This window comes from Perna viridis, chromosome 12, assembly GCF_037379345.1.
Source record: "Perna viridis isolate PV_CMFRI_1.1 ecotype Kerala chromosome 12, ASM3737934v1, whole genome shotgun sequence".
In the NCBI taxonomy this organism is placed as follows: Eukaryota; Metazoa; Mollusca; class Bivalvia; order Mytilida; family Mytilidae; genus Perna; species Perna viridis.
Window position 1 is genome coordinate 25,496,705 of NC_142456.1, and position 27,515 is coordinate 25,524,219.

Genomic DNA, 27,515 nt, shown 5'->3' on the forward strand with positions numbered 1-27,515 from the left:
TAAATATATAGAAAACATCTGAAATGAAAGGCAGTTTTCAAAATGACCAGCAAATTTTAATTAGGTCACTAATTTTACGGAATACAATATATTTTTGACAAAACGACCTTAAAGTTGGTAAAGGCCGTTGGTTAATTTGATATGTTCGTTTCACTAATTTTAAAATCCGTAATTTTATTAACCGGAATTACACACTCAGAAAGCTAAAAACCAAATATGAAGTTCATTTTAATTGCTTTCACAATGGATTTCCAGGATTGCTGGATTTTCTCATCGGGTAGGTCATTGTTTTTCTTTAGTTTAGTCACCTTCTCCCGTGTAATGGTTAGAAACTGTATGAAATGTTTTAAATGGAAAATAGTTTACTATAATTCTGCCGATTTCAAGGAACGGCGGAAAGAGCGTTATGCAATATGGCGCTTGGACGTAAGAGGTTGGGGTATGAAGGAAAGGAATTCAAACCTCTTACATTGTAGGAGTAACCTCACCAGAGTCACACTATATTGTGTTGGGAAGTAGAAAATTACGATCTTCACGGTTGATGTCAACTTTTAGAAGTCCAGTCACCGTCTAGCATTAATTTAGATTGCAGGAATTCATTGTTATCTTTTCAATGATATTATTGTGTGATAGCAGGAGAATCCATTCATGGACAAGAAGGGCCTATTTAGTCTCAAGCACACAATACCTCTTGCAAAGCGTCCTCACACAGTCAACAAGGTATGCTTATATAAAATACTAAGAGGTTGACAGGAGTATTTACTGATTTCATATTCACCTGCATCGGCTCCGATTGATTCTCCCCTACCCGGGACTCCTGTTCTCGTTTGCTACCCTTTCAACAGAAATTTCAGGTTTTCGTTCTTCATACTGCTTAGTTTCCTCATAATCACGTTTCCGGATTGCCTATCTAATTACTTATGTGTATGCTGATCGTTGCAATAGTGTGATTTTAGGGCGTAATCCATGCGTTGTTACTTTTGAATGTGTTTCGTCCCGATTTCTGAATATGACTAACTACTATCATGATTCTTATTACTACAACTGGTCTAAGTAAACTAAGGTCACCAAAACGTCAAGCTATATACACTATAACAAAATTTTACAGGTGTTTCAAAAGAAATTCCTATTTTATTTCATTTCAGGTCCATTCACTTTCTTTATTAGGGTAAAAAACCTGTGTTTTTCCATATCAAGACATGGACTCCATTATCAATCTAGAAATGTTCATGAGGAGTCATAGTTTACACGCACAACATGTCAAAGTTTTCCCAAAAGACAATATTTCTGTCCATGAGCTTCTTCATGTACATGTAGAGATATTTTTACTGTAGTCAATACTTAATAAACATAATTATACTAATACATATGCTGTCCTAACTTTATAAAAATGCAAAATACCGATGTCACAAGAATATTTTGAATTGCGTTATGCTGTATACGTGTTTCGAGGAGCATCATCTCACCATCAACAAATAGAACCAAATACATAGGAAGACCAGAATCAAACATTAGTCTCCAATAAGTACTCATAACCTAACATCCTTTTTCATAAAAAGATAACAAAAACAGTATCCACTCGGCTGAAAAAAATTAATTATCAATATTTACTTGAACGGGTATGCCTTGAGCATATTTCATGGGTTGCATACAGATGTGTTTGAATAACGGATTTTTCTAATCATCAACAAAAAGTGTAAGTTGATAATTTTGAATATATGTACATGTATCTATAAACTAATTTGATTTTAAAAAAAACCTTTAACCCAAAGAAACAATTGATGTTACTGACTTCTTAATGTTTATGAGTTTTTAAGTTACCGGCTTCCTCGAGCTTAGTAACCGTCATCTTTATGTATTAATCAATCGTCAAACCAAGAAACAAAGAAAGGGACTTTTTTGACTGACGATCACTTCCAATTTGTTCCAACGATGAAGATTGTTGTACCTAATATGATGTTTCATGAAACGATCTAAGCTGTAGATTGAAGAAGTCGATCCTGCCTGTTTTTGCATCTGCCATGCCGGAATGTCGGTAACTGCAGTTATCGTAATCAGTTTACCCCAGTGATTTTGATCCATAGTGTTCTGTAGAATCAAAACAGTAAAACGCTACTAAACGGACAAATTGCGAATACAAAGTGTTCTTACCAGTACAAAAGTAAAACGTAACTAAGAAAAACTATCTTGAACCATTTTTTAGCTGAAACGCTGAATAAGTTCACAAAAGACTGATATCTAAAGAATAACTTTTTGAGGGATCATTTGAGACGTATTTTCTTGTAACCTGGTCTCTTAGATAGCGATGATGGGTCAAGATATCAGAGTAGAACGTGCGTGTGGCACCAATGGGAAAATAAACATCCCATGACCCGAAGAAGAGAAGATATTACTTCGCAAGTTTAGAAAATTGATCATTTTAGAATTGAAATTTTCGTAGATTTTTGTAATAAGAAGAACACTTTCTACAAAGGATGTACATCTATTTCTGTTTTTTTTTTTAAACACAAGTTCTGGAGGATAGTTTGAAGGAATACACTTCGCAAAGGAAGTGTTGTTTATGGACAGGACGTCTTTGATATATCTATTATTGTGATTAAAGCAATTCACATCCTTCATCGATTTGTTCCTCACGAGTTCCGAAAGAAGTTCAGTCTCGATTAAATAAAAAAAGCAAGTAGATTTACACAATTATAACCAAACGGTATGCCTACTTCTTGTTGATTATATATTTCTCTCCCTTTATGACAAATGTTTATCGAACGGATGATGTCAAGCATGCTGCAAACATATTTTTAGTGTAGTTAACTTTTCCTGTAGGTGATGACTTCGAAAAATATCTGGAATTATAGCCTTAAACAATAAATTCCTTGCATCGAAAAAAAATACGGAAAAAATCTTTTTGAACGTAATTTCCGTTTTTTATGCGGGAAGGCAGTATAAAGTAGAAAAGTCTAATGTTTATTAATAGCAATCTTGAAGAAAATCAGACAACTGGTGTGAAATAATTCTGGCCCTTTATTCGCAAGTTTCTTTGATGTTACACCGGCAAAATATCTTCACGTGAATTTCACAGGATTTTCACCTGAATTGAGTTAAAATGTTTTGTTACATAGTTCACGTGAAATTCAAGTGAATCGAACTTTCAAATCAAATTCAGTTTTCATATGAAATTTACGTGAAATGCATGCGAATTTCCCGTGAATTATATATGCCTGTGTATATTTATTTTGCTACGTAGCTCAAAACTAATTTTGATAGGTAGATAATTTCAATCGTGAATTGTTCTACAAGTAAAATTTACAGGGAAAAATACTTGGAATGACCCTTTTCCCAGATACAGCATTTTAACTGAATATTTTTATGATTTTTAAATTATTTAATGATATTTTATTTTAAAAACCATCTCTTCTGAAATCGTAAACTTATTGTACCAAGACCTTGTATGTTTATTTCTTAAGATATCCTGCACATAACATAAATATTTCAAATATACGGCTGCGAATGACGAGGCAGAACATTAAAGACTGGAGAAAATAATTATGTCTTTCCCATAGGGTTTTGATGTGAACTTTGAACTTTGTTGGCAACAATAACGTTTTGAATTTTCGATTACCAACGAATAAGACTTGGAATTAAGGACAGTCATAGGATCATACAGGCTAAACTAGAATTAAATTCCTTCAGTAGTTCTTGAGAAGATCCAAAAACTTGGACCAACCCGAAACTTAAAAGTCATATGGCGGCCAAGCTATAAAGATTCATTACGAAATTGACACTCATAATAAAAGATAAACGAACGAGATTCTCAAAAGGAATCTCTGTGCCATGTTTGAGTACTAGTAAATTGTGTTGAGTGGTGCCCAAGAAGAAGATGAAACATGGAAAGTTAGCGGACGACAGACGCAAAGTGCTGGCAAAAACTCAAATAGATTATGACTGCATTATTACATATCGGTCCTTGTACCAGCACTCGGCTCATATCAGCCAGAGAGCTCAATACCATATCATCTATCAAAGATTCTATTGGATTATATTAGCTAGATAGTGTCTTTAATTGTTAAATCGGCATTCTGTAACCGTTATTATTCCATAATGAAACTGCATTCAATCAAGATTTGAATTTACCTGAAAGTTAAAGCATATATATACACATAAAATATACAATGTACATCAAAATTACATTTTCTGCAATGATTAAACATTTGTTATTTAATCGTCGTCTAAGATACCGATATGGGAAAAAATAGAGTAATGTTCATCACACCATAATAATAGTAGAACCAAATCGAAGTAATGCAAGTACGATGGTATTTTCAATCTCTGAGGTCTATTGTGCATTATCAATATCAGCGATGAGTTCATAAAGACAAACATAAAGCTCTAATCCTTCTGGCATAGTTTTTGGCATCTCAAGTTCATACCGGTTAGTATTTGTGAAGGCCTCAATCAGCTTAATGAAATCGTCACTGCAGCCAAATTCTGGATAACATAGAGTATATTCTGTAGTGAGCTCGTCCAATGTTTCTATGTCGAATGGCATAGGAATAGAAAAATCATGTGCATCATAACTTAAGGCTGGTAACAAAAGTACGTTTGGTATGCCTAATGGAGTAGACACTTGATTCTGAAAACGAACCCTATGCAGATTTCATACGTGTCTATACGGTTCTAATTGAGTTTGGATCAAGGGTAGGAATACAAAGCGAACACATTCTATATGAAGGTTGTTGCTGATATCAATACAACCTGTGTTACACAAATCTTTAAGGAACTTTCCATACACAAGTAAAAGCTGTACCAAGACTTCCCCCAGAAGCGCTCTATACGTTGGTTTGCACTTGATTTCCCACATAGATATGAAGGGTGTGACCCGTTTTGATTTGAACAGGTATACAAGGCACGCTGAATATCTCTAATCATTGTATTTTCCGTACTAGCATCTGCTCTTATGCATCTAGGGAAACTTTCATCTTCTCGAATGTATTCTAGGTAGAGTCTTCCAATTAATTTTGGATTGTTGTTGGAATATCCAGCCTTTAACCAAGTATTCTTCTCGAAAATCCGTCAATTGCACCAGGAATGTATATAGCATAGGGTTTCAGTTTATCATTACCATCAATATGTATACAATAATTTGGTCCTCTGTTTTGATAGTTATCCCTATGTAACATTCTGTGTAATCTTAGATTTACGCCTTGGGGGTCAACTACACCAAGTGCCAGACGGAGGGTTCTCTGAGTAACTCGCACACCATATTGACCCATAACATTTTATATCCGCAATTTTTGTATTCATTTCTTTGTAAATGTAGAATGGCTGCAACAACTGTTGCAAAGTCTGCTTCACAGTTATTCCTTTTCAGATTCAGTCGTCTCATTACTCGTGTTACTTTTGAATGGCTTACCATCTTTCCATGCACAAAATATAAAAAGCCACGGATGTCATCAATTTTATAATTCAGTAGAAAATAATATTTTATCAACTCTTCAAGTTCAGCAACATCACCGGAAAACATGTATGCTACCGTTTCCATTATACATGTTTGCATGTGGAAACTACGCAGACTTTTTGTATCGTCCTAGAACGCTAAAAAATAGGCTTCTGGAACAGGGTTATGTTGCTACAAGATTGAAGTCATCATTACAGAAGTTTTATGGTCGTCATCATGAACTCGTGGATCGTTATGATGTATCCATCAGCACCATGAAAACTGATTTATTCAACGGGTCATAGTTTACGTTTCCTCGTTTATCTACCCGGACTTGACTTTTTATGAGCAACTAGGCAGGTGTTTCTAGAAAAGCAGAGGACACTTACCCTACAGGTGCACCTGGTCCATGCTCCCAGATTTTAGATGACTCCGAGTTGCTCATTTACTTTTGTTACTCTGTATGTATGATTTTAGTTACTTTATGTTCTTTGTTGTGTATGTCTGTTTTCAATGTCTGGTCTTTGTCCCTGGATTACATTCTTTTGATTACCACTATAGCCTTGGTTCCCTTGATTACTCTTCCTGTAATAAAAAGATATAAACACATTGAAATATAAGTGTATATTTGACGAAAACATCCTCTGGCACTCACGTTCTTTTAAAAATATTGAATTAGGTTGATACGAATAAATAAGGCAACCAAAAGCAGTAAAAATAAATAAATTTTTAGCTGTGGTATCAAATTTGAAGCTTGAATCGCTAGAAAACATATAATCAGACTGAATTAAATATCAGCCTAGAATATTACTTTGGGAGCGTTTATGGTTATATTATTAACTTGGTTCTGTATACTTACCGCAGGAAAAAGCATAAATATCCGCTTTTTACCTTCTTTTTCAGAATAATGGCAGCTTCATTTGCGTTAATCTGGTTCCCGGGCCAATATCATAAGCGACCCTAGGATAATATATTTGAGAGAAACTTGTGGAACGAAAATATTACCCGGGCTTACATTTGAGTGTACTTGTATAAATGCGATCGATTGAGAGCCAAACCTGTCTTGGAAAATATTCGCTAGATTTGATAATTAAATACGAATCGAATCACTGCTTTTCCAAGATAGGGTTGGCCATAAAAGTCTGTAGTATGGCGCCTAGATGTTTACGAATATTTCGTAATCAATATTACCCATAATTCTTGAGTCATAAAAATTGCGAAACGAGAACGAAACGAAAATAATCGATAAAAAAGAATAAAAACATAACGATTCGATAAAATGAATCAAATCGTAATAAAAACATAATTAAACTATACAAATCGAAACAGAATGACGCAAAGCTAAATTGAATAAAAGAAATATTTTAAGACGTTTCGCAAATTATAAGAACTATAATGTTTACCAGTGCCGGACAATTCATGCATGAACGAAAAAACGGTAATAAATAAGCAAACATTTGCAGAATACCGTGTAATACTGACGTTAAATTGATTAGGTCCATTTCTGGACCATATGTCGTACACCTTCTATATATATTCCAGGTGTGAAGAAGGCGAATGAATTCAACCTGTTTTGGCAGCATTGTCTGGATTGCCCTGTCTAAAGCGTTAACTTTTTGAGAGAGGAAAACAAAAACAAGTCTTCGAAAAATCTGGTATCTTGATTCAGAGACAGATAACTCTACAGGGAGGTATAATTTTGTCCTGAAACTCTACTCACGTTTTAGCTGCTGGATTTCTGAAATTGCACCTATTTCAAAGAAGATCAGAGGAAACAACAACAAAAGAAGTATACTTCCAAACATGGCTAATCAGTGTTTGGTAGTTGAAGGTTAAAATAGCTTATCAGAAACCATCGACCAATTTAAAGAATTAAATGCAAACATATACACATGTATATATACATATCTACGTAGACTTCTCCCTATTGGCATCATTTCTTATTCGAGGTTTTCATACTAGGCAAAACATTTAGAAATATTAATATTTATGAAAAGATAACGATTTAACAATTGAAACAGAATGTTTCATCTGCATTCCAGGGTATTTTTATGTTTATAAAGGGTCCCGTTTGTCTTACAAACATTATTACATAAAAAAGACAAACAAAAAGTAAACAGAACAAAACAGTACAAAACAACAACTAAACAAATTCAACAGATAAATACAACAAAATTAAAATTGTTTCTCGTGATTTTAATTTAATCAGCCGCTATATATATGAATTAATTTACGAATTTGTAGTTAGAGATATGGGTTATCAAGTTCTACCTATAGGATACCAAAGATAATTATAGATCACGGATTGACCAATTCAGTTACGCGTTACATCTATTATAATTTATGTGTGACTGAAGTCTATGCCATGTCGATCCCGTGACAAGGAATTCGACCACAAGACATATCGCTCTGTACAAAGATAATGTGCATTCTTATGATCAATAGGACACATCTTTAAACACGTATTGGACCCTGTCGGTGCAAAGACCAATTATGTTTATACACTTAACCTGCTAATTGAGAGAAATCGTAAACACATTGAGCACGGATATCAATCCAGTGTTCCAACTTTTCCATGAACGGATAATGTGAAGGATCGCGAGAAACAATTTTGTATGTAAGTCTATTTCTGTCATCGAGATAAGTGGAAGTCGCAAAAAAATATCTAAAAAAATCGTGAGTAACAGTTATATCTTCAATATTGTTGTCTAGTTTTAGTTTTGACGAATTCAAACAAAGATTGCATCGCTACTCGCTGACCTATTTCTTCTATCACATATCATGCAAGCAGCCAATCTTATTTTTAAAGACGATAAAAGGTTAATTTTGACTGTGTTGTTTGTTGTGAATTTGCGTTCGCCTCATATCTGATTACTATTGATCTTCGGGTATTTTACATTTTATGGAAGTCTATTTCTGTCATCGTGATAAAAAAAAGTCGCGGAAAATTATCTCGAAAAGTCGTGATAATTTGGGTATTTTGTCGACATAAATGACAATTTTATCTCAAGAAGTCACGATAATTGTTCGCAATAGTTAAGATAATTATGTCGACCGTTCGATATAATTACATGAAGGGAACCGACGACAACTTGTGCCTTTGACATAAAATATTTTCACGATAAATTATGACAACAGTATAGTAATACAACGACTTTATGTGCTAATTATCGTGACAAATCGTGATATATTATCTCAACTGGTCGTAAAAGTTATGATGTCTAAGATATCTGTCGACATAAAATATCGCAATCTGAGAATTTAAAGTTGTGAAAAAGCCAAGTAGTGTCAACAACAAAACATGTGAGTTGCGATATATCATGTTGACGTTTTCGTGAATTAACTTGGCTAATTGACTTTATGTCTCGACAAAAGCTAGTTTTTCGTGGTAAGACAAAACTCTCAGATTGCGATAGTTTATGTCGACAGATATCATAACTTGACCAGTTGAGATAATATATCACGATTTCTCATGATAATTAGCACATAAAGTCGTTGTATTAGTATACAGTTGTCATAATTTATCGTCAAAATATTTTATGTCAAAGGCACAAGTTGTTGTTGGTTCCTTAAAAGTCGCGATAATTCATGTAATTATATCGAACGGTCGACATAATTTAATTTATCTTAACTATTGCGAAAAATTATCGTGACTTTTGAGATAAAATTGTCATTTATGTCGACAAAATACCCAAATTATCACGACTTTTCGAGATAATTTTCCGCGACATTTATTTATAACGATGACAGAAATAGACTTCTATAATTTAGTTACTTTATGTTCTTTGTTGTGTATGTCTGTTTTTCATGTCTGGTCTTTGTCCCTGGATTACATTCTTTTGATTACCGCTATAAACTTGGTTCCCTTGATTACTCTCTCTACCCAAGGACGATGAAATGTCGACTTGTCTGGAAAAAGATATCGACTTGACTAGATAATTGTCGTGTTAAGTCGGCATAAAATGTCGTAAAATCGACTTTTCGAGATTTTTAAGTAGACTCGTTGTAATATTTATGTCTACATATTTACATAATTATCTTGACAGCTCAACTTGTCGATTACAGAAATAAGCCTCCATATCTTGAATAATCTAATAAAAAAGAAAAGATAACACAACAGAAACATAATAATTTGAACGCAAAAATTTAGTTTCACATTGCTGATGCATCCTTTTAGACATCAGAGCGGATTTTGTGGATGAATATCAGATAATTTCATTGAAAATAAGTCTACAAGTAATAACAAAAGGTATGCACATGTACATAGATACAATAAAACTTGCGTATGACAAATCTCGAAGGGAAATCGAACATTATGTTAGGAAAGACGGTTATATTTGTTCAGGTCTATGAATCAATAACCTCAATCACGTGGTGCACATTAATAACCTGCGAAGCATATTATTTTCAAGTGTGCACCACGGGCATTGAAGTTATTTCTAATAAGTGGAGAAAATTAAAGTCATTCCTGTAAATAAATTTCAGTATCAAAATTGATCAAGTAAGTCACAGTCATGTATAAAATTGGATCTATGAGATGATGGACACAAATTTTTATCCAATCAGAATACATGTTACTTCTGAAATTAATTATTTGGCTATAAAAGAAGTTAATGCATATTTAGTAGTGACAAGCATAAATCGAAGCAATTGGTCGTTTGATAATACATTGACGGAGTAGGGAGTTTGCTTGATCGATTTTGGAATTATCAGTTGCAGATTCCGTTTTCAAAAGTATAAATACATACCTATATAATAATAATCTGAATACAAATTCGCAGCGGTTACTTCATTCTAAACAATATCTAACTCCTTCATTATACCACCGATCTAATATATCTTGTTACGTATATTGGGGATATTCGTTAAATATACTTCTTGACTTAATACTTCATTTTAAAAGAAACTGGGTGTCTTTCTTGAGATGGCATATTTAAATGATAAATTTTCATCTTAGACACCAAAATGTTTGACCTTAATGAATGATGTTACAGAGACACTAGAATCTGTCTCCTATCTTTTACTTCATGTCGAACTTGATAGAAGAAAAAAAAATCATAATCTTATTTTATATCGATTACTTAGTTTTTCTGATGGCCAACTATCTTTTCATATGTACTAACATTCCAGCGTATAAAACATCTCAACTGATACGTTGGACAGAACTCGTGACTATTACTAACTATTCGTGTATCTTATTTTACAGCTTTGAAATATCAACGGGTTTAATAGGTTACATTATTAGGTAGCTTATCTTTACACGGTTCAACTATCTGCGATTTCAACAACTTCAAAACATGTATTACACCATGTATGTGCCTTTGAACAGTTTATAGCCTACATTATTTTATAAATAAAGCAGTATTTCCCTTTTCACGATTGGGATATGCACTTGGGAATTTGTTTACATCATGTGGCATTGTCATGATATTTAATCGGCATTACAGAGCAATTAAACAAAAAGTAAGCATTCGAAAATTTCATGTTTCGTCTTCTTTTGTATAATACTTGCAAACATTTTTTTTATATTAATGAAAAATTTGAAAATGGATCCGGAGGAGCAATAAATTACCCACTAAATCATTAGGTAAAGAAAAATCTAAGATGTAATACATGATTACGATAAGTCATTAAAGTGAAAGCTAAGTCAAGTTCTAGGATGCAGACTTATACACATAAAGCTGTCTTAATGTTGGATTAATTAAAAAAATATTGTATAAACATATTGTTTTAAATCAAAATTTCTATGTACTTCTCGGTTGATTGTATGCACTCTCTGAACAAAAAAAAAAAAAAAAAAGAAAAAACCCACACATTTTGGTGTATTCTCTAATAAAAACCAAGGTTGGGAGGACATCAGCGAGCTACCAGAAAAAAGAAATATTTTAAATGATAAACCCATTTTTTAGTGTACCTTTAAAAAAATCTAAAATCATCAATAAAAATTAAATACATTTGTTAACTTGGTAGGAAGTAAATGGAAATGCTTTATGAATGCAAGTTGTGAAAACGTTTCATTTCATTATGTATTGCATATGGAACGCCTTAAATGTCTTATTTGGTCAATTAAATTTATACGCGGTGCTGTTTTCTTCATATTCGGTACTTTCTTATTTATATGCGTGTTTCTTCATGTGTAGTGGTTTATCTTGATATGCGGTGGATTTGTCTTTATATTCGGTGGTTTACCTTATATGCGGTGGTTTTATCTTAAGATGCGGTGGATTTATCTTTAAATGCAATGGATTTACCTCTGTATGCGGCGTATTTTTCTACATCCAAACTCTTCTTTATATGTTGAAAACCACCGCATAAAAAGGTAAATTCACGGAATATATGGGTAAAACCGCCGCATATAAAGAAACAAAAACCACTACATATAAAAATAATACAACCGAATATAAATAAGGAAGTACCGAATATAAAGGAAACAGCACCGGGTATAAATATAATTGACCAGATAAGACATGTGAGGCGTTCCATAATTACATTTATATAATAATTAATATATACTGGCTTTAATACATTTGTAAGAGTAATCAAGGGAACCAAGGTTATAGCGGTAATCAAAAGAATGCAATCCAGGGACAAAGACCAGACATGGAAACAGACATACACAACAAAGAACAAAGAGTAAAAAAAATCATACATACAAAGTAACAAAAGCAATGAGCAACCCGGACTCCATTAAAAAACAGGGAGCATGGACCAGGTGTACCGGTAGGGTAAGCGTCCTCTGCTTTTCTAGAAACACCCGCCGAGTTGCTCATAAAAAGTCAAGTCCGCGGTACATTAGCTACATCGGTATTGAAGCTGGAGGAACCGTAAAATCAAAGATACAAATTACTGCTTTATCTTTACAATAATAGTCTCATGCCAACATATTCAAGGCATAACTAATGAAAATAAATATTACGTATAAATCTATCAATAACATATTATATTAACATATTACACAATCAGTGGTGTGAGGGTTTCCTCGGCGTTCATGGGTGGCCTTGAGTTGACATTTTTCATCCCGATGGGGTTGTTGTCTCTTTGACAAATTCATCATTTACATATTTATCATAATATTATACATTTTTGCTATATTGATATTTCTATTTTTTACGAATTCAATTTTTAATAATGTGGACGACGACGCTCTATTCAAAAGATGTCTACTTTAACCGGAGACGATTTTAAGAAATTGAATGACATTTCTGACAGTGTGAGGGAACTTGAGAGATGTGCTTTCGGTGAAGAGGAGTTACAAGATTTTGTAATCAGTTCTCTTAAATTTTTCAATTCACGAAAGTACAACTTGCTAAAGAATTGTTGTCGCATTATTGTAGCAGGTACGTACACCTCATTCATTTAAAGTTTTAAATGATACTAACTTTGTGCACACGACTGTCTTCATCTTGACTCGTATGTATAAACATCGTGACCTAAAACACACACAGTAATGATATAAAAGACAAAATAAACCATAGTCAATAAATAACACATGAAAAAGAAACCAAAAAAAAAAAAAAAAAAAACATAAAGCGAACTAAAAAAAAATCGTAGATGTTCCTTTTTTACTTTTAATTGTAACGATATTCCTCTAGGTGAAACCAACAGTGGAAAAACAACTTTAATCAATACTCTAATTGACATTTGCAACAACCAAAACTGTTACTAGAATACATAACTCAAAAGAGTTCTTTATAAAAACTTATACCAAAGAAGAAATGTTGGATACAGAGGATAAATTTGAGGATCTACATTCACTTCAAACTGCAATGGAGGAGCTTTCTACTCAACTCAAAAATATATCAGGCCATTCTCAAAAGAACATACATTATGTAGATGTGTATCTACCAGTTCCCAGTTTAAATGTACATGTAAGTAGCTTGGAAAGAACTATATACATATATACAACGTCTCAGAATGTGACGACTCTATTCGCTACACTGCTCCATCGGATCAATTTGATACAGGGAAGATAACATTAACTTATAGAAGGGTCTGAAAAATTCCCAACGATGTTAGAACTGTCAAATTTGCGACGCAAATCTGTTGTTCGTTCCCTCCGCGGGACTCGAACTCGTACCGCTGTGACATCTATGGCAACACCGCCTGCACTAAGTCCAGCGCCCTAGAACACTCGGCCAGCTAGGCTATATAAAAATATAGCTTTCGCTGGCCGGGTCATTCCTCCTCGTAGGATTAATCTAGGGCTGTAACTTAGTACACGATGTATGATAGTACGGGACAGTTCATCTAGGTGTTATTATGTAGGATAGAGGATCATTTGATAAAAAGTAATTTTGAGGTTGTGTCCGCTCACAAAGCGTTAATTTTTGTCACACTTTAAGAGGAAAGTAACATCCTATTAAATTTCCTTGATTTTAAAAGAAAAGTAATCGAGCTTCCGACAATTATTTTGCATGTAAAATGACTTTATGCTTTACAATCTTTTTTTTAAATCTGAATTCCGACATATGACTATGTCCTCACGGGGAACCATCAGAGTAGAAAGGCATGTAGATGACAAAAAGGACTAATTTGAACCACAAATACAAAAAGGAACGGATAAGCCCAACCGTTACTCACATACAAAATAGTTGATATTAAAATGTCTTCTAGTAGTGTAAACACACTTTTAAGTAAGCTGTGGAAGGCTTCCACAACTAAAAGGAAACAAATCCACGCTAAATGAACTAAATCTCTTCCAAATCATACAAAACGTTATATAATGACAGAAAGACATATTTTTGTGCAGCAGACAAAGCAGACAAAGCCCAAAACAACATTGTCTACCAAACGTTTTACATCAAATGTTTATTATCAGATATAGACGTAGAAAATAATAGCAGTGATAAGTGATACTCCCACTATACAGTCAAAAAAAGATAGTGGATAAATTTGTGTTATCCTCTTTTGGCCTCTCTACCAAAGATGATAATTGTGATTTACCGTCTATGTACTGGATTCCTAAACTCCACAAGAAACCATACAAACAGCATTACATAGCTGGATCTGCAAAATGTACCAGAAAATCTCTTTCAGAACCTTCTATACTCACAGCTCTCAAAGAGAGTCACCAGTCTTACCATATCACTTGTTACTCCCGTAGTTGTATTAATTCAATCTGGATCCTAAAAAGTTCGAAAGATCTTTTGGAGACCCTAAATGCAGGATTATTATCAGAATACAGTAGAATACCTATATTTTTTTAACACTGTATACTTCTATTCCTCATATTCAGTTAAATATCGACTCAAAAACATTATACATCGTTGTTTCTGTAAAAGAGATGGTACACCTAGATATAATTATATAGTTCTTGGTTGATATTCCTCATACTCTGGGAAAATAATTCAAAATCATCTTCTAAATATGCATAAGAAGATGTTTTCAAAATGCTGGAATTTTAATTGACATATTTATTTCCAGTGTGGTGGACGCGTTCTTCAACAACGGTCGGCATTCCAATGTGAACAAATTGTACTCTGCTACTTGCTGACCTATTCCTACACTCTAATGAGGCTGACGTTATAGCTGATCTGATCCAAAAGAAAGAATATCGTTTAGCTATATCCGTTAATCTCAGTTTCCGCTATATTGAGACGTACTATTGTTAAACAATTCTAGTAACGGGGACTTGATACATCGCTTCTACTCCAAAGTACTGGAGATAAAGGATTCTACAGACACTATGAAGTCAGCCTCATAGCTTGACCTACACGTAGAGACCGATGGTAAAGGAAAACTAAATGGACCAAACTTTATGACTAACATGATTACTTTTCATTTAAAATTGTCAACTCAACTTTTCTTTCATCTATGGCAACATCCCTTCAGCACCTGCGTACGGAGTTTTCATATCACAAATCACACGTTTATGCCAGAGCTTGCCGTAACTACGCAGACTTTTTGTATCGCGTTAGACTTCTTACAGTTAGGCTTCTGGAACAGGGTTCTGTTGCTACAAGATTATAGTCAGCAATACAGACCTTTTATGGTCGCCATTACGAACTGGTGGATCTTTATGGTATATCCATCTGCAATATAAACACTGATTTGTTCATCGTGTCATAGTTTTTTTTCTACTTTTGTCTACGACGGACTTGACTTTCTATGAGCGGCTCATCGGGCGTTTCTAGAAAAGCAGAGGACGCTTACCATACCGGTGCACCTGGTCCATGCTTCCAGTTTTTAGTGGAGCCGGATTTGCTAATTTGCTTTTGTTACTTTGTATGTATTATTGTAGTTTCTTACCGTTCTTCGTCTTTAATGTGCATGTCTTTTTTCCATATTTGTTTTTTTTGTCTTTGGATTGCATTCTTTTGATTTCCGCTAGAACCTTGGTTCCCTTGATTACTCTTTTACCATGACCTCCTGACTCTGGACAAGTGCATGAAATCTGCGGTTGTTTTAAAATAGCCTCTATCCATCTACCTTTAATGTAAAGTCAAAATTAACTGAAACAACAAACTAAAGTTAACGCGCGATAAAATGCTCTCATTTACTGAAAGCTAGCTCGTGTCTAACAAGGAATGACATAAAACAACCAGCATTAGAAGTAATCAGTCACTAGAATTCCAATGGACAAGGTTAAAAGTAGTAACGTCAAGTACTAAATAGGCAAGATTCATCGTAGTGCTATTGTAAGAATTCTTTTTACGTAGAGATGCAATTTGGAGTCGAATATCTTTATTTGTGAAACCATGGTTCAAAGAATAGACAATAACATGAATAATTGAAAAAATCGCATCCTTAACCAGTAAATCAATGAATGGAAATCGATGCAACCATTGGATTTTGCTTGAAAAATGTGCTTTATAGAACAAACTGGGTGAGCAATACAATTTTCAATTATGAATAAGTGCTTTGATATTTTTGTATCGTAGTTTTTTTTTGTAACGGTGAACGAACTTAGTAAAATATTTTTAGAGTTGCTCATTTTCTTTTGTTACTTTGTATTTATGGTTTTAGTTACTTTATGTTATTTGTTGTGTATGTCTGTTTTCCATGTTAGTCGTTGTCCCTGGATGACATTCTTTTGATTACCCCATAACCATGGTTCCCTTGATTATTCTTACAATTTCTACTGTAATTCAAATCAGGAAATGTGTTCTAGTAGTATGATTGTTAGACTTAGTCAACTTAAATTCTTTTGGGTAGAACATAGTTTTCGAAGTTAGGATTTTTACGACCGAAACATCATCAGGATATCTAAAAGTAATATTGAATTCATGCAACAAACCATGCTTTGAATGATCCTTAAAGAGTTTAGCCATGAGCTGAGATTCATAATAGCAGAGAAACAAATCGTGTATAAGAGGAGCACAAATGTACAAAAAAAGTAAAGGGAATATCGATTTAATTTTTTAGGGCAATGTTATACTTATGGATACTCCTGGTATTGACGAGAATGAAGAACTAGCTGAGATGACTCTTGATATACTTCAAAGTCCACAATATTTATTTTTGTTAGTAATCTACAGAACGGAAGTGGAGTTCAGAAGGCTAGGGTGAGTGCGTTGTGTTGTGTTATTTTCATATTTAAATTAATATAGATTAACTGTAAGTCATTTTACTGCAGTTTGGTTTTTGCTGATTTTGCATTTAGACATAAAGCCGTCGCAAATTTCAGCAAGGAATATTAAAATAGACCCTGATACTATGGTGGAAAACCATACAATGTAAGTCCTCTGAAATTAAATTGATTGTGGTTGAAAAAAATATGTAAGCAATGAAGCAGTTTACAGTAATAATTTCAAAACAAATATGTTACATGTATTTTAATAAATAACACAAATTAAATGTCAATTTTCTCTTTATTTCATACAATATACATTTAAATTTGCTCTTTATTTCATATAATATACATTTAAATTTGCTCTTTGTTTCATATAATATACATACAATTGTCTTTTTCTTCCACAAACTTGTTTTTGAAATAAAGATTTTTGCTGCTTATTCAAACACCAATAATAGCGTGGAGAAGTTAGCATGGTGCAGAATGATGAGAACAGAAATGCATCACTTAGAAGTGATATGTCGCGGAGAGAATATAAAATTAAAATTAGAATCCTCAATAATTACTTTTAAAAGTTAAAACGATTTCTTGCACGTCTGAAAATTGTTACATAAATAGCGAAAGTGAATTAAAATGTGCACAATGTTAACATTATAAGAACGTCACATTGCAATCATTGTCGTCACTTTTACATGTTTTAATTTCGTCATTTCCGAAGACCGACAATATTTAAAAAGTGTCAAGATTTTAAGTAACAGACCAAAATACACATATGCATTTATATATTTTAATAATTATCCATATAGTTTAATGCTAATTAATTTCAAATAAATATGAATAGTCAGTGTTCACTGTTGACTAAGCCCCGCTCATAGACTTGCCGCCTAAAACTGTTTGCCATTTACAGCGAAACATGTTACTGCTAAAAAAGAAATGCTGTACTCGATTATAGATGATGCCTACTCCATATTAGTGTTTGATTAGACTACAGCTGAACAAAATGATGTGTTGGACAAAACAAAAAAAAAAACAAACAAAAAAAAACCAAACAAACAAAAACAAAAACAAACAAACAAACAAACAAAAAAAAAACAAAAAAAAAACAAAAAACAAAAAACAAAAAAAAAAATATCTAAATCACATATTTCCATATCTCCTTACATTACTTGTGTACCTGTCAGGATTGTCAGGATTGTCACTTAGAAAGGTCAATAATGATGTAAATGATGTAGGAATATCTGTTAAGACCTGCATGTGCCAGGAAAGAAGCTAGTCTTCTACATTACACTTTTTAACGGCCAGTATAGCTATATCAATTTTTATCACAATAGGACAACGTCAGTATTTCCCGTTCGTTAGTGTCAAAGTGCGACTATGAACTATTTTGTCCGCACATTATTAGCCGATACGCCGTTAAGTATCTGTTGATATATTTTGTGCACTACTTACGTTCACTTTTTTGTTTTTGGAAAAGGAAGAGTATGTTGTCAGAAACAGTGTTTCTTAGTTGAGTCTTATGAGGCAATTTTACAATTTTAAGATGTGAAAACACGAGATTGGGTTATTTCTTTATTTGTTTAGTTCATATTTTTTTTTATGTTTGATTTCTTGGTTTTTGAATTTTCGTTTGATGCTCACTTTAACGCATATTTTTAAATGTGTGATTTTTACACTAATTGTGTTTTAAACTACATTTGTGTGATAATTGTTAAACGCTTACACCTTTCTCAAAACATTATACATCGTTGTAATTAAAAAAAAATGGCACACCTAGGTACAGATATGTAGTACCGTACCCATCCCATTTTAGACGGAATCGGGCAATGGGGCATTGGCGATGGGAATTCTAAACAATAATCAGATCATTTTGGAAATTTCAAGTGTTTGTTTCGGGTGTTTCTAGAAAAGCAGAGGACGCTTATAATATCCGGTGCACCTGGTCCATGCTCCAATTTTTTAAGTCGAGTTGCTCATTTACTTTTGTTACTTTGTATGTATGATTTTAGTTACTTTATGTTCTGTGTTGTGTATGTCTGTTTTCCATGTCTGGTCTTTGTCCCTGGATTACATTCTTTTGATTACCGCTATAATCTTGGTTCCCTTGATTACTCTTTGTACACATACACTTTGCAAAAAATATTCATTCTTAAGATTTTGAACTGCAATATGAGTGTCGCAACCGCCAACAAGATGATAATACTGACCTTTGTTTATATTTTAAACAAGAATTTATGATATGATTATTATTGAAATAAAAGCTGTTCGCATCCATACAATTTACAGAGATTTGATGGAAAAACATGCGTATGATGCTTATTTTGTCATTTTTTACATTTTAGACAATAATATCAATCCATTAAGGATAGTGCACGTGTTCGCATTCATTCAGTTTTCAAAAATATCTAATTTTTTTAGAATTTGGTTTGGAATACATGTATCACAGCCATCCATTGGTAGCGATTCTTCATATTTTGTTCAAGCGATGCCATATCCCAGATGTGAATCTTAGCACACTCACATCTGATATGGAAAGTGCCTCGACCAATTCAACTAAAAATATCCAATCACACGTTCAGTCTGCAGACCATCTATTCCAGTACAAACATTCTGCCTATTTCAAAATAATCAAACCATGTACCATCGCTTTAAATGATATATTTGACTACAACGATGACGAACCACATTGTACAATATCAAAATGTGGTAACTTATGTGGTATAGTATATGTCGGAGAAACGCAAGAACGATTAAACAAACAAATGTGCAGTCATCGTTCGGAAATTAACGCCACCAAATTCCCGACAGTTTATGAACACTTTAATCAACAAGATCATTCAATACTCTCCATGAAAGTTCGTATTTTAGAAAACAACTTACCATCCTACGAGCAGTCCCGTTCTAAGTAAAAGCTACCGTAGGGAAAGAGAGAAGTACTGGATACGCAGACTAGGTATTGCAATACCTCACGGATGCAATGACAACATCAAAAGTATAAGAAACCTTTCAAGCCAATATAACAATAGCATAAATGTGATGAATTCATTTGACAAAATTGTCATGGCCATCGCCACTATACGTCACTTAAGTTACATGATGTCTCCATAGAAGGTCTCTTTCCTTTCATATAAAAACCTCTTGGACTTCATCACATTAGAACCAAACGTTATTCTATACCTCTCACTCTACTACACTCCCTGTTACAAAACAAATCTTGACATTCCTGTTTCTGACCCCACATCATCATTATACAGACTTGTTGCCATCATTTTGGATATTGGTTTCCACAGACTCTTTAAACCAGTTTTTGTGAAAAGTCAAGATGAAGAAAAATGATCATTTTTTCCACTACCGTTTGTCAACAAAGGTATAGATGCAATTAATTTGGCTAACATCCTCCATCACAAAAACGTTACCTACAAAATTCCCCCATATTTCAAAGACAAATCCATACCAATTATTTCATATTCCTATACTTCACCCACTGCATCCAAAATTTTCAGTTATAAAAGGCTTATTGCAGAACCGCGAGATTGAAGACTTCAAGGCTAAACCACCTGTCTGTTCTTGCAAAAACTCACCATTCAAATGTGGTCCTTCTGGTTACGTCGTTACGGAAGATTTAACCATCATCGAAAACGAATCTCTGCTTAATATCCTTTCTAAAGGTCCCAAGTACCGTGAACCACGCTCCATAAATTGGAATTATAACTTTAAAGTTCTTATGGAACTATGCAAGAAAATGGATAAAACGAGAGCAAGAAGACATTAATTCTCTGTCAGAGTGGTAAAAGGCCGTGAGGTCTTTAATTTTGAAACGAATGAAAGTTTTAAGTTGGTCAATGAGTGCCAAGGCTACATCAGTTTTCAAAGATCCCGATGTAGCAGAAACATTGGCTACCATACATGACAAGTATGTTGTCGTACCAGCAGACAAAGCCCAAAACAACATTCCTTTTGTCTGCAAAACGTTTTACATCCAATGTTTATTATCAGGGGTAGATGTAGAAAATAATAGCAGTGATAAGACCCATACTGCTACCACACTCTCCAACGAAGAGATTGTGGAAAACCATAAATCTGTGCTATCCTCTTTTGGTCCCTCTACCAAGGACGATGATTGTAATTTACCGTCTATGTACTGGATTCCTAAACCCCACAAAAATCCTTACAAGCAACGTTTCATAGCTGGATCTGCAAAATGTACCATCAAACCTCTTTCAAAACTTTTAACTTCTATACTCACAACTGTCAAAGAGGGTCTGCAGTCCTACCACAACACCTGTTACTCCCCTGGTGGTATTAATTCCATGTGGATCCTGAAAAATTCGAAAGATCTTTTGGAGACAATCAGTTCAAGATTCAAGTTATCTCGATATAATAGCATTAGAACCTATGATTTTTCAACACTGTATACCTCTATTTCCCATACTCAGTTAAAATCCCGACTTAAAATCATTATATATCATTGTTTTTTTTTCAAAAAAAGATGGTACACCTAGATACAAATATATAGTTCTTGGTTTTGTAGAGATTCCTCATACTTTGTAAGAAATAATTCCAAATCATCTTTCAAATATACAGAGAAAGATGTTTACAAAATGCTGGAATTTTTAGTCGACAACATATTTGTCCAGTGTGGTTGACGTGTTTTTCAACAAACGGTCGGCATTCCAATGGGAGCAAACTATGCTACTTTACTTGATGACCTATTCCTTCACTCTTATGAGGCTGAATTTATAGCTGATCTGATCCGAAAGAAAGAATGTCGTTTGGCTAGATCTTTTAATCTCAGTTTCCGCTATAGAGATGACGTATTATCTATAAACAATCCTAATTTCGGGAATTTGATATATCGCATCTACCCCAAAGAATTTGAGACAAAGGATACTACAGACACTGTGAAGGCAGCCTCATATCTTGACCTACACTTAGAAATCGATGGTAAAGGAAAACTACTGACCAAACTTTACGACATACATGATGACTTTACATTCATCTGTAGCAACATCCCTTCAGCACCTGCATATGGAGTGTTCATATCACAACTCATACGTTATGCCAGAGCTTGCCGAAACTACGCAGACTTTTTGTATCGCGCTAGAACTCTAACAAATAGACTTCTGGATCAGGGTTATGTTGCTACAAGATTGAAGTCATCACTACAGAAGTTTTATGGTCGTCACTATGAACTCAAGGATCGTTATGGTGAATCCATCTGCATCATGAAAACTGATTTATTCAACGTGTCATAGTTTTTCATTCCTCGTTTGTCTACCCCGGATTTGACTTTTTATGAGCAACTCGGCGGGTGTTTCTAGAAAAGCAGGGGACGCTTACCCTTCCGGTGCACCTGGTTCATGCTCCCAGTTTTTAGTGGAGTCCGAGTTGCTCCTTTGCTTTTGTTATTTTGTTTGTATGATTTTAGTTACTTTATGTTCTTTGTTGTGTATGTCTGTTTCCATGTCTGGTCTTTGTCCCTGGATTACATTTTGATTACCGCCATAACCTTGGTTCCCTTGATTACTCTTAATATACCAAAGATGATGTTCTCAAGATACTTGGAATTTTTAATCGATAACACATTGAATAATGGGCGCATTTTTCAACAAACGGTGGGCATTCCAATGGGAACAAATTGTGCTTCTCTACTAGCTGACCTATTGCATCACTCTTATGAGGTTGTCTTGTAGCTGATCAAATCCAAAGGAAGGATTATCGTTTTGCCAGATCCTTTGATCTCAGTTTCTGCTATAAATGACTTTTCATTCCGTATTGTCAGTTTAAACTGTCATCTATGGCAACATCCTTTTAGCACCTGGGTATGAAGTTTTCATATCACAACTCATACATTATGCCACAGCTTGCTGTGACTACTCTTGTTTGTTGTACAGTTCTAGAATTCTTATCAATTAGGCTTCTAGAATAAGGTTATGTTGCTACAAGATAGAAGTCAGCGCAACATAAGGTTTATTGCCGTCATCATGAACTCGTGGATCGTTTATGGGGAATCCATCAGCACAATTAGAACTGATTTGTTTATCATGTCATAGTTTTCTTTTCCTCTTTCGTCCCCGGAATTGACCTTTAATGAGCAACTGGACGAGTGTTTCTAGAAAAAAGCAACTCTTACATTACCGGTGCACTTGGATCCATGCTCTCGTGTTTTAGTCCGAGTTGCTCATTTACTTTTGTTGCTTTGCATGTATTATTTTGGTTACTTAATGTTCTTTTTTGCGTGTGTCTGTTTTCCATGTCTGATCTTTGTCCATGGATTACATTCTTTTGATTTCCACTAGAATCTTGATTTCCGCGATTTTCCTACAGCAATTTAAACTCAGTATTTGTGTTAGTATTCCGTTTGGAGATACTTGTATTTCTACAAACAACGAGCAGATGATTGATATGTAATGAATGGTTTAACTCACCAAATTAACCCTACATGTTATTAAAAAAGAAAAACAATTGTAATATGTTTTTTAATTTTTTTTTTCTCAAAATTTCACTGGAACAACAAAACTCTACGGATATGTATATTGTAGACGGATACAGTTTTGAAAAGAATACGGGACCAATGCAAACAGATGCCCTCATTTGACATGGGAAATTTATTGTTCCTGACAAATCAATGGGATAGTGTTGAGGAGTCCTTATTTTGTCCTGCAGTAAATGCAGATATTGAATTAGAGAAAACCTGGCAAAGGACCAAAGACGATATAAAAAATGTTTGGAAAGAACTGCCAGTTACAAATATTTTCCAGATAAGTTTAAAGCAGGTTTGCTAATGCACTGGAAAGAAAATAAACTCCCAAAATATCTTTTTTCTGCATACTTTAATGGCATATGTAATTCATTGAACTATATAAATCGCACTACATAAAATGCGGCTAATACATCGGTTTCTGACGTGAAAATTACAGAAATGTACATTTGCCAAATAATTTGTCTCTTTGTAAACACATTTATTTCCCCTATGCATAGAGTGGTCTTCTTGATTTACAAATTGTGCAATATTATTAAATATTGAACAGTATGAACAAAAGTAATCAAGGGAACCAAAATTCTAGCGGAAATCAAAAGAAAGTAGTCTATGGGCAAAGATCATATATTGAAAACATACACACACAACAAAAAACATACAATAACCAACATAAGACATACAAAGTAACAATTGTAAATGAGCAACTCAGACTTCACAAAAATTGAAACGAAGATAAAATAGTGTCCGAGTCTTTTGCAGATATAATTACCATTTTAGGTGCACTATCGAAAGAAAACAAAGTACGCAGATGAATATGATAAATTTCGAAAGAAGTTCAACGCCACAATAAAGGAAAACATAAGAAAACTCGATACATTTGATATAAGGTAAGATAATACTTTCTAACGATAAAATCGTGATCGTATCGATTGTTGTCAATTTAATTTTTCATTACACACTAAATTTCCTTCCGAACAGTAATAATTTCGTTATAGTTAATTCACGATTGGTTTGTTTATTTTAAACTACATGCATTGCTTTTAACAAGAGCGAACGAAATTTCATTGATTATTTTATTATATTCCAAATCATATGAGAACTGTATAATTTGCAATATATATATATATATATATATATATATATATATATATATATATTGCAAATTATATATATATATTTATTTATTGTCAGACCAATTCTACGAATTTATGTAAGAACAAAGATGGAAGCCCATGCTCGCTTGAGGTTTCATGATAAACCAGAAAAAGGATTATTGGCTATCACAAGTAAAATCGAACAGCAGATATATAACTTCGAAAGAGACAAAATAAAGGTATTTGAAACCATGTAATATGATTGGGATGTTCATTGTATGTACGTGTAATTGAACCGATTGAAATCAGAACTTATATTGTGCTAATCACAAAAACAAAAACAAAAACAAAAAAAACAAAAACAAAAACAAAAACAAAACAAAACAAAACAAAAGACCAACCAACCAACCAACCAACCAAACAAACAAACAAACAAAAAAAAAAAAAAAAAAAAAAAACAGAAACAAAAAAATGTACCTCACAACATCTATTTTTACTCCTTTAAACAATTATCGTCTATTGCATCGTTGTCAATTCAGAGTGCCCCATTCCGAATTCGCTATGTTTCGAAGATATCAATGTATCTATACAATGCCTACAATACACGACAAGAAGCTGTTACATATCCTTTTTTCAAAACTAGTAACTTCCAAACTTATAACAGTCAAAAAGGGACTTCACGACATATTTCACCCTCATATTTGTATCCGTTCAAGGGTCTTAAAAAAAATCGAAGATCTGCCAGAAACCCTTAATGCAAGATTGTTATCGAAATATGTATCAACGGTTTTTCAATTCCTTACATTAGTATTCATATGCTCAGTTGAAATCTCAAAAGCATAATATATCGTTCTTAATCTGTGCAAGATGGAACAATTATGTACAAATACACAGAGATTCTTAATTCTTTAAATATGATTTTAATTCGTCTACTTAATGCTGGAATATATGATTGACAGCATCTTTATCAAGTGTGATGGACGTGTTTTCCACCAGACAACCTACATTCCGGGCGTTATTTTTTACGAGCAACTCGGAGGATCAGATAATGTTTACCGTACTGGAGTAACTTGTCCATACTTTCTGGGTTTAGTGTAATCCATGCTGATCTGATAGTTTATATGTGCGTGTTCGTTTTTGTTATTCCGTTTTCCTTGTTGCTATTGACATTTTGTTCGTTGTCCAGTCGTTATTCCTGGATTAGGTTATTTTTTATTACCGTCTCCTGGCTTCCCTTTTAATGTTCCATTTTTATCCATAATTGCCTTATACATGGAACTCAATGATTGTACGTGTTTCGTATTGAATAATTTATTGTCCTCGTTTAATACATCTACGAAATAAATGATGATTGGCTTTGTTGTAAAACATTAATATTTTCGACCGTATTTTGATCATGTCTCGTTCTCCTAGCTCATTGAAACTGTCCGAACTGCGTATTTTCCCAATTCCCTCTTTATTCTTTTTCGAAAAAAAAAACTGCCATTTCTCCATTTAAGATCACTTTCCAATATTCCTGCAGCTCCATTGCCCTTAACTATTATCGATTCCCTAATACTTTAATTTAACCAATGCCAATATTCCGTATTCATTTCTCCATTCACTATATCATTGTATATCTAATTTTACAGGAGGTGTAATACATTAAGGAGCTGTAAAATATAAGATACATGAAACCAGTGGGGTTTTGCAACGATCTTTCATAATTATATCTCAGTTCTTGTATGACATTTTAATATCACTATCAAGACCTTAGCGTTCGTATTTGTGTTTGCAAAAATAATTTCTAGAAATTTGTGGAAAATAAATCCTAAAATCTTGAATACCCAAAGTGAGTTTTAAAAGAATAGTTTTGATAACTTTTATCATTGTGTTGGCAATACAAAGACAACTGTACAAATATGTACATGTGTAGTACTGATTTACCCATATCACATGATATTATTGCTGCGGTAGAACATTCAAATTCCACTATTTCTACTACATGCTTCCTTATCCAATATATATTTATATATTTTGGTGATGGGGACGCCGAAGTGCGATGGTTGTGCTGATCTGCTATGGTCAACGCTGAATACGTTGGATGTCTGACACAAATGCGCGGAAGTGCGTTGGCATACCCCATTCAACGTCGCCACTCAATTTTACGTGCATAAGCGCGTACAATGTTGTAGAGAAAACTATCAAACTGCAAGGACAGTCATAAAAGTAGCTAGTATATTGTTGCTTGTATAACAAAAAACGTAGCACACATCATTACTAATTTATAATGTTAACATTACATTTATTTAATGCAGTATCAAAACTTAAAAGATTCGTTACGATACTCGAGGTAATTCGAGAACATAAACTGTAGCTACGGGAAACAAAAGATAGTCGATACTGAAAGTCGTATTTCATGATTCATGAAAACTATAATTGTATTAAAAAGCTGAAAAAAATGTAGCTTTTTTTTTTATAAATTTGATATCATGAATTTTTACCTTTAGAAAAAGTAAGACATGCTTTCACAACGAATCACGGAGCGTATTATATGGTTGAAAGGCGAAATGAAATTTGAACTGCAATATACGAGTTCAAAGAGAGTATTAGAATGTACGTGGAAGACATAAATTAAGTTCGGGTGGACCAGGCTAGCACGTTTCTCTTCATATTACATACAGTTTCTGTAGCATCAATCATTCTTTGATAACCTTAGCCACAGTGTATAGGATAACACACACGCAGAGAAAAAAGTGCCGTCTTATACTACAATATATTTGCATTTGCAAATTCTACAGGTACTATCGATCAGATGTGTTTTATGTAGTACACGTAGTTCATGCGCTAATACAGAAGTCGTAGAGCTATCCACAAAAGTTTTAGAGCTTAGCTAGTAAAAAAAAAATATGTTCATGTTAAGGAGTACTCGTCCTTCTAAAAGAGACTGCTAGGTTTTTTTTCAAATTTCCAATGAGTCTAGGTAAAAAATGAAGTAAAATTATTAATTTTGCTTTTTGT

General features: G+C 33.7%; 1 protein-coding gene across 13 annotated transcripts in view; it reads left to right on the forward strand.

Annotated features, from left to right (window-relative positions):
- The first annotated feature begins 7,682 nt into the window (after positions 1-7,682).
- The window catches only part of LOC148601816 (uncharacterized), a 36,842-nt gene continuing 17,009 nt past the window's right edge, over positions 7,683-27,515 (forward strand). For 5 of the 13 annotated variants that reach the window (XR_015917385.1, XR_015917387.1, XR_015917388.1 and 2 more), the window contains exons 1-5: positions 9,155-12,768; positions 13,024-13,299; positions 23,483-23,716; positions 24,199-24,308; positions 24,613-24,754. Coding sequence is in view for 9 of the 13 variants with exons in the window: in XM_088556888.1 (XP_088413014.1) it covers positions 13,147-13,299; positions 23,483-23,716; positions 24,199-24,308; positions 24,613-24,754 (639 nt within the window). In the remaining 4 variants the exon portion in view is untranslated. Of the gene's footprint in view, positions 8,108-9,154; positions 12,769-13,023; positions 13,300-14,854; positions 15,656-16,795; positions 16,936-19,913; positions 19,933-23,482; positions 23,717-24,198; positions 24,309-24,612; positions 24,755-27,515 lie in introns of those variants that run through there. The other 8 variants (XM_088556881.1, XM_088556884.1, XM_088556882.1 and 5 more) reach the window with 8 other exon arrangements.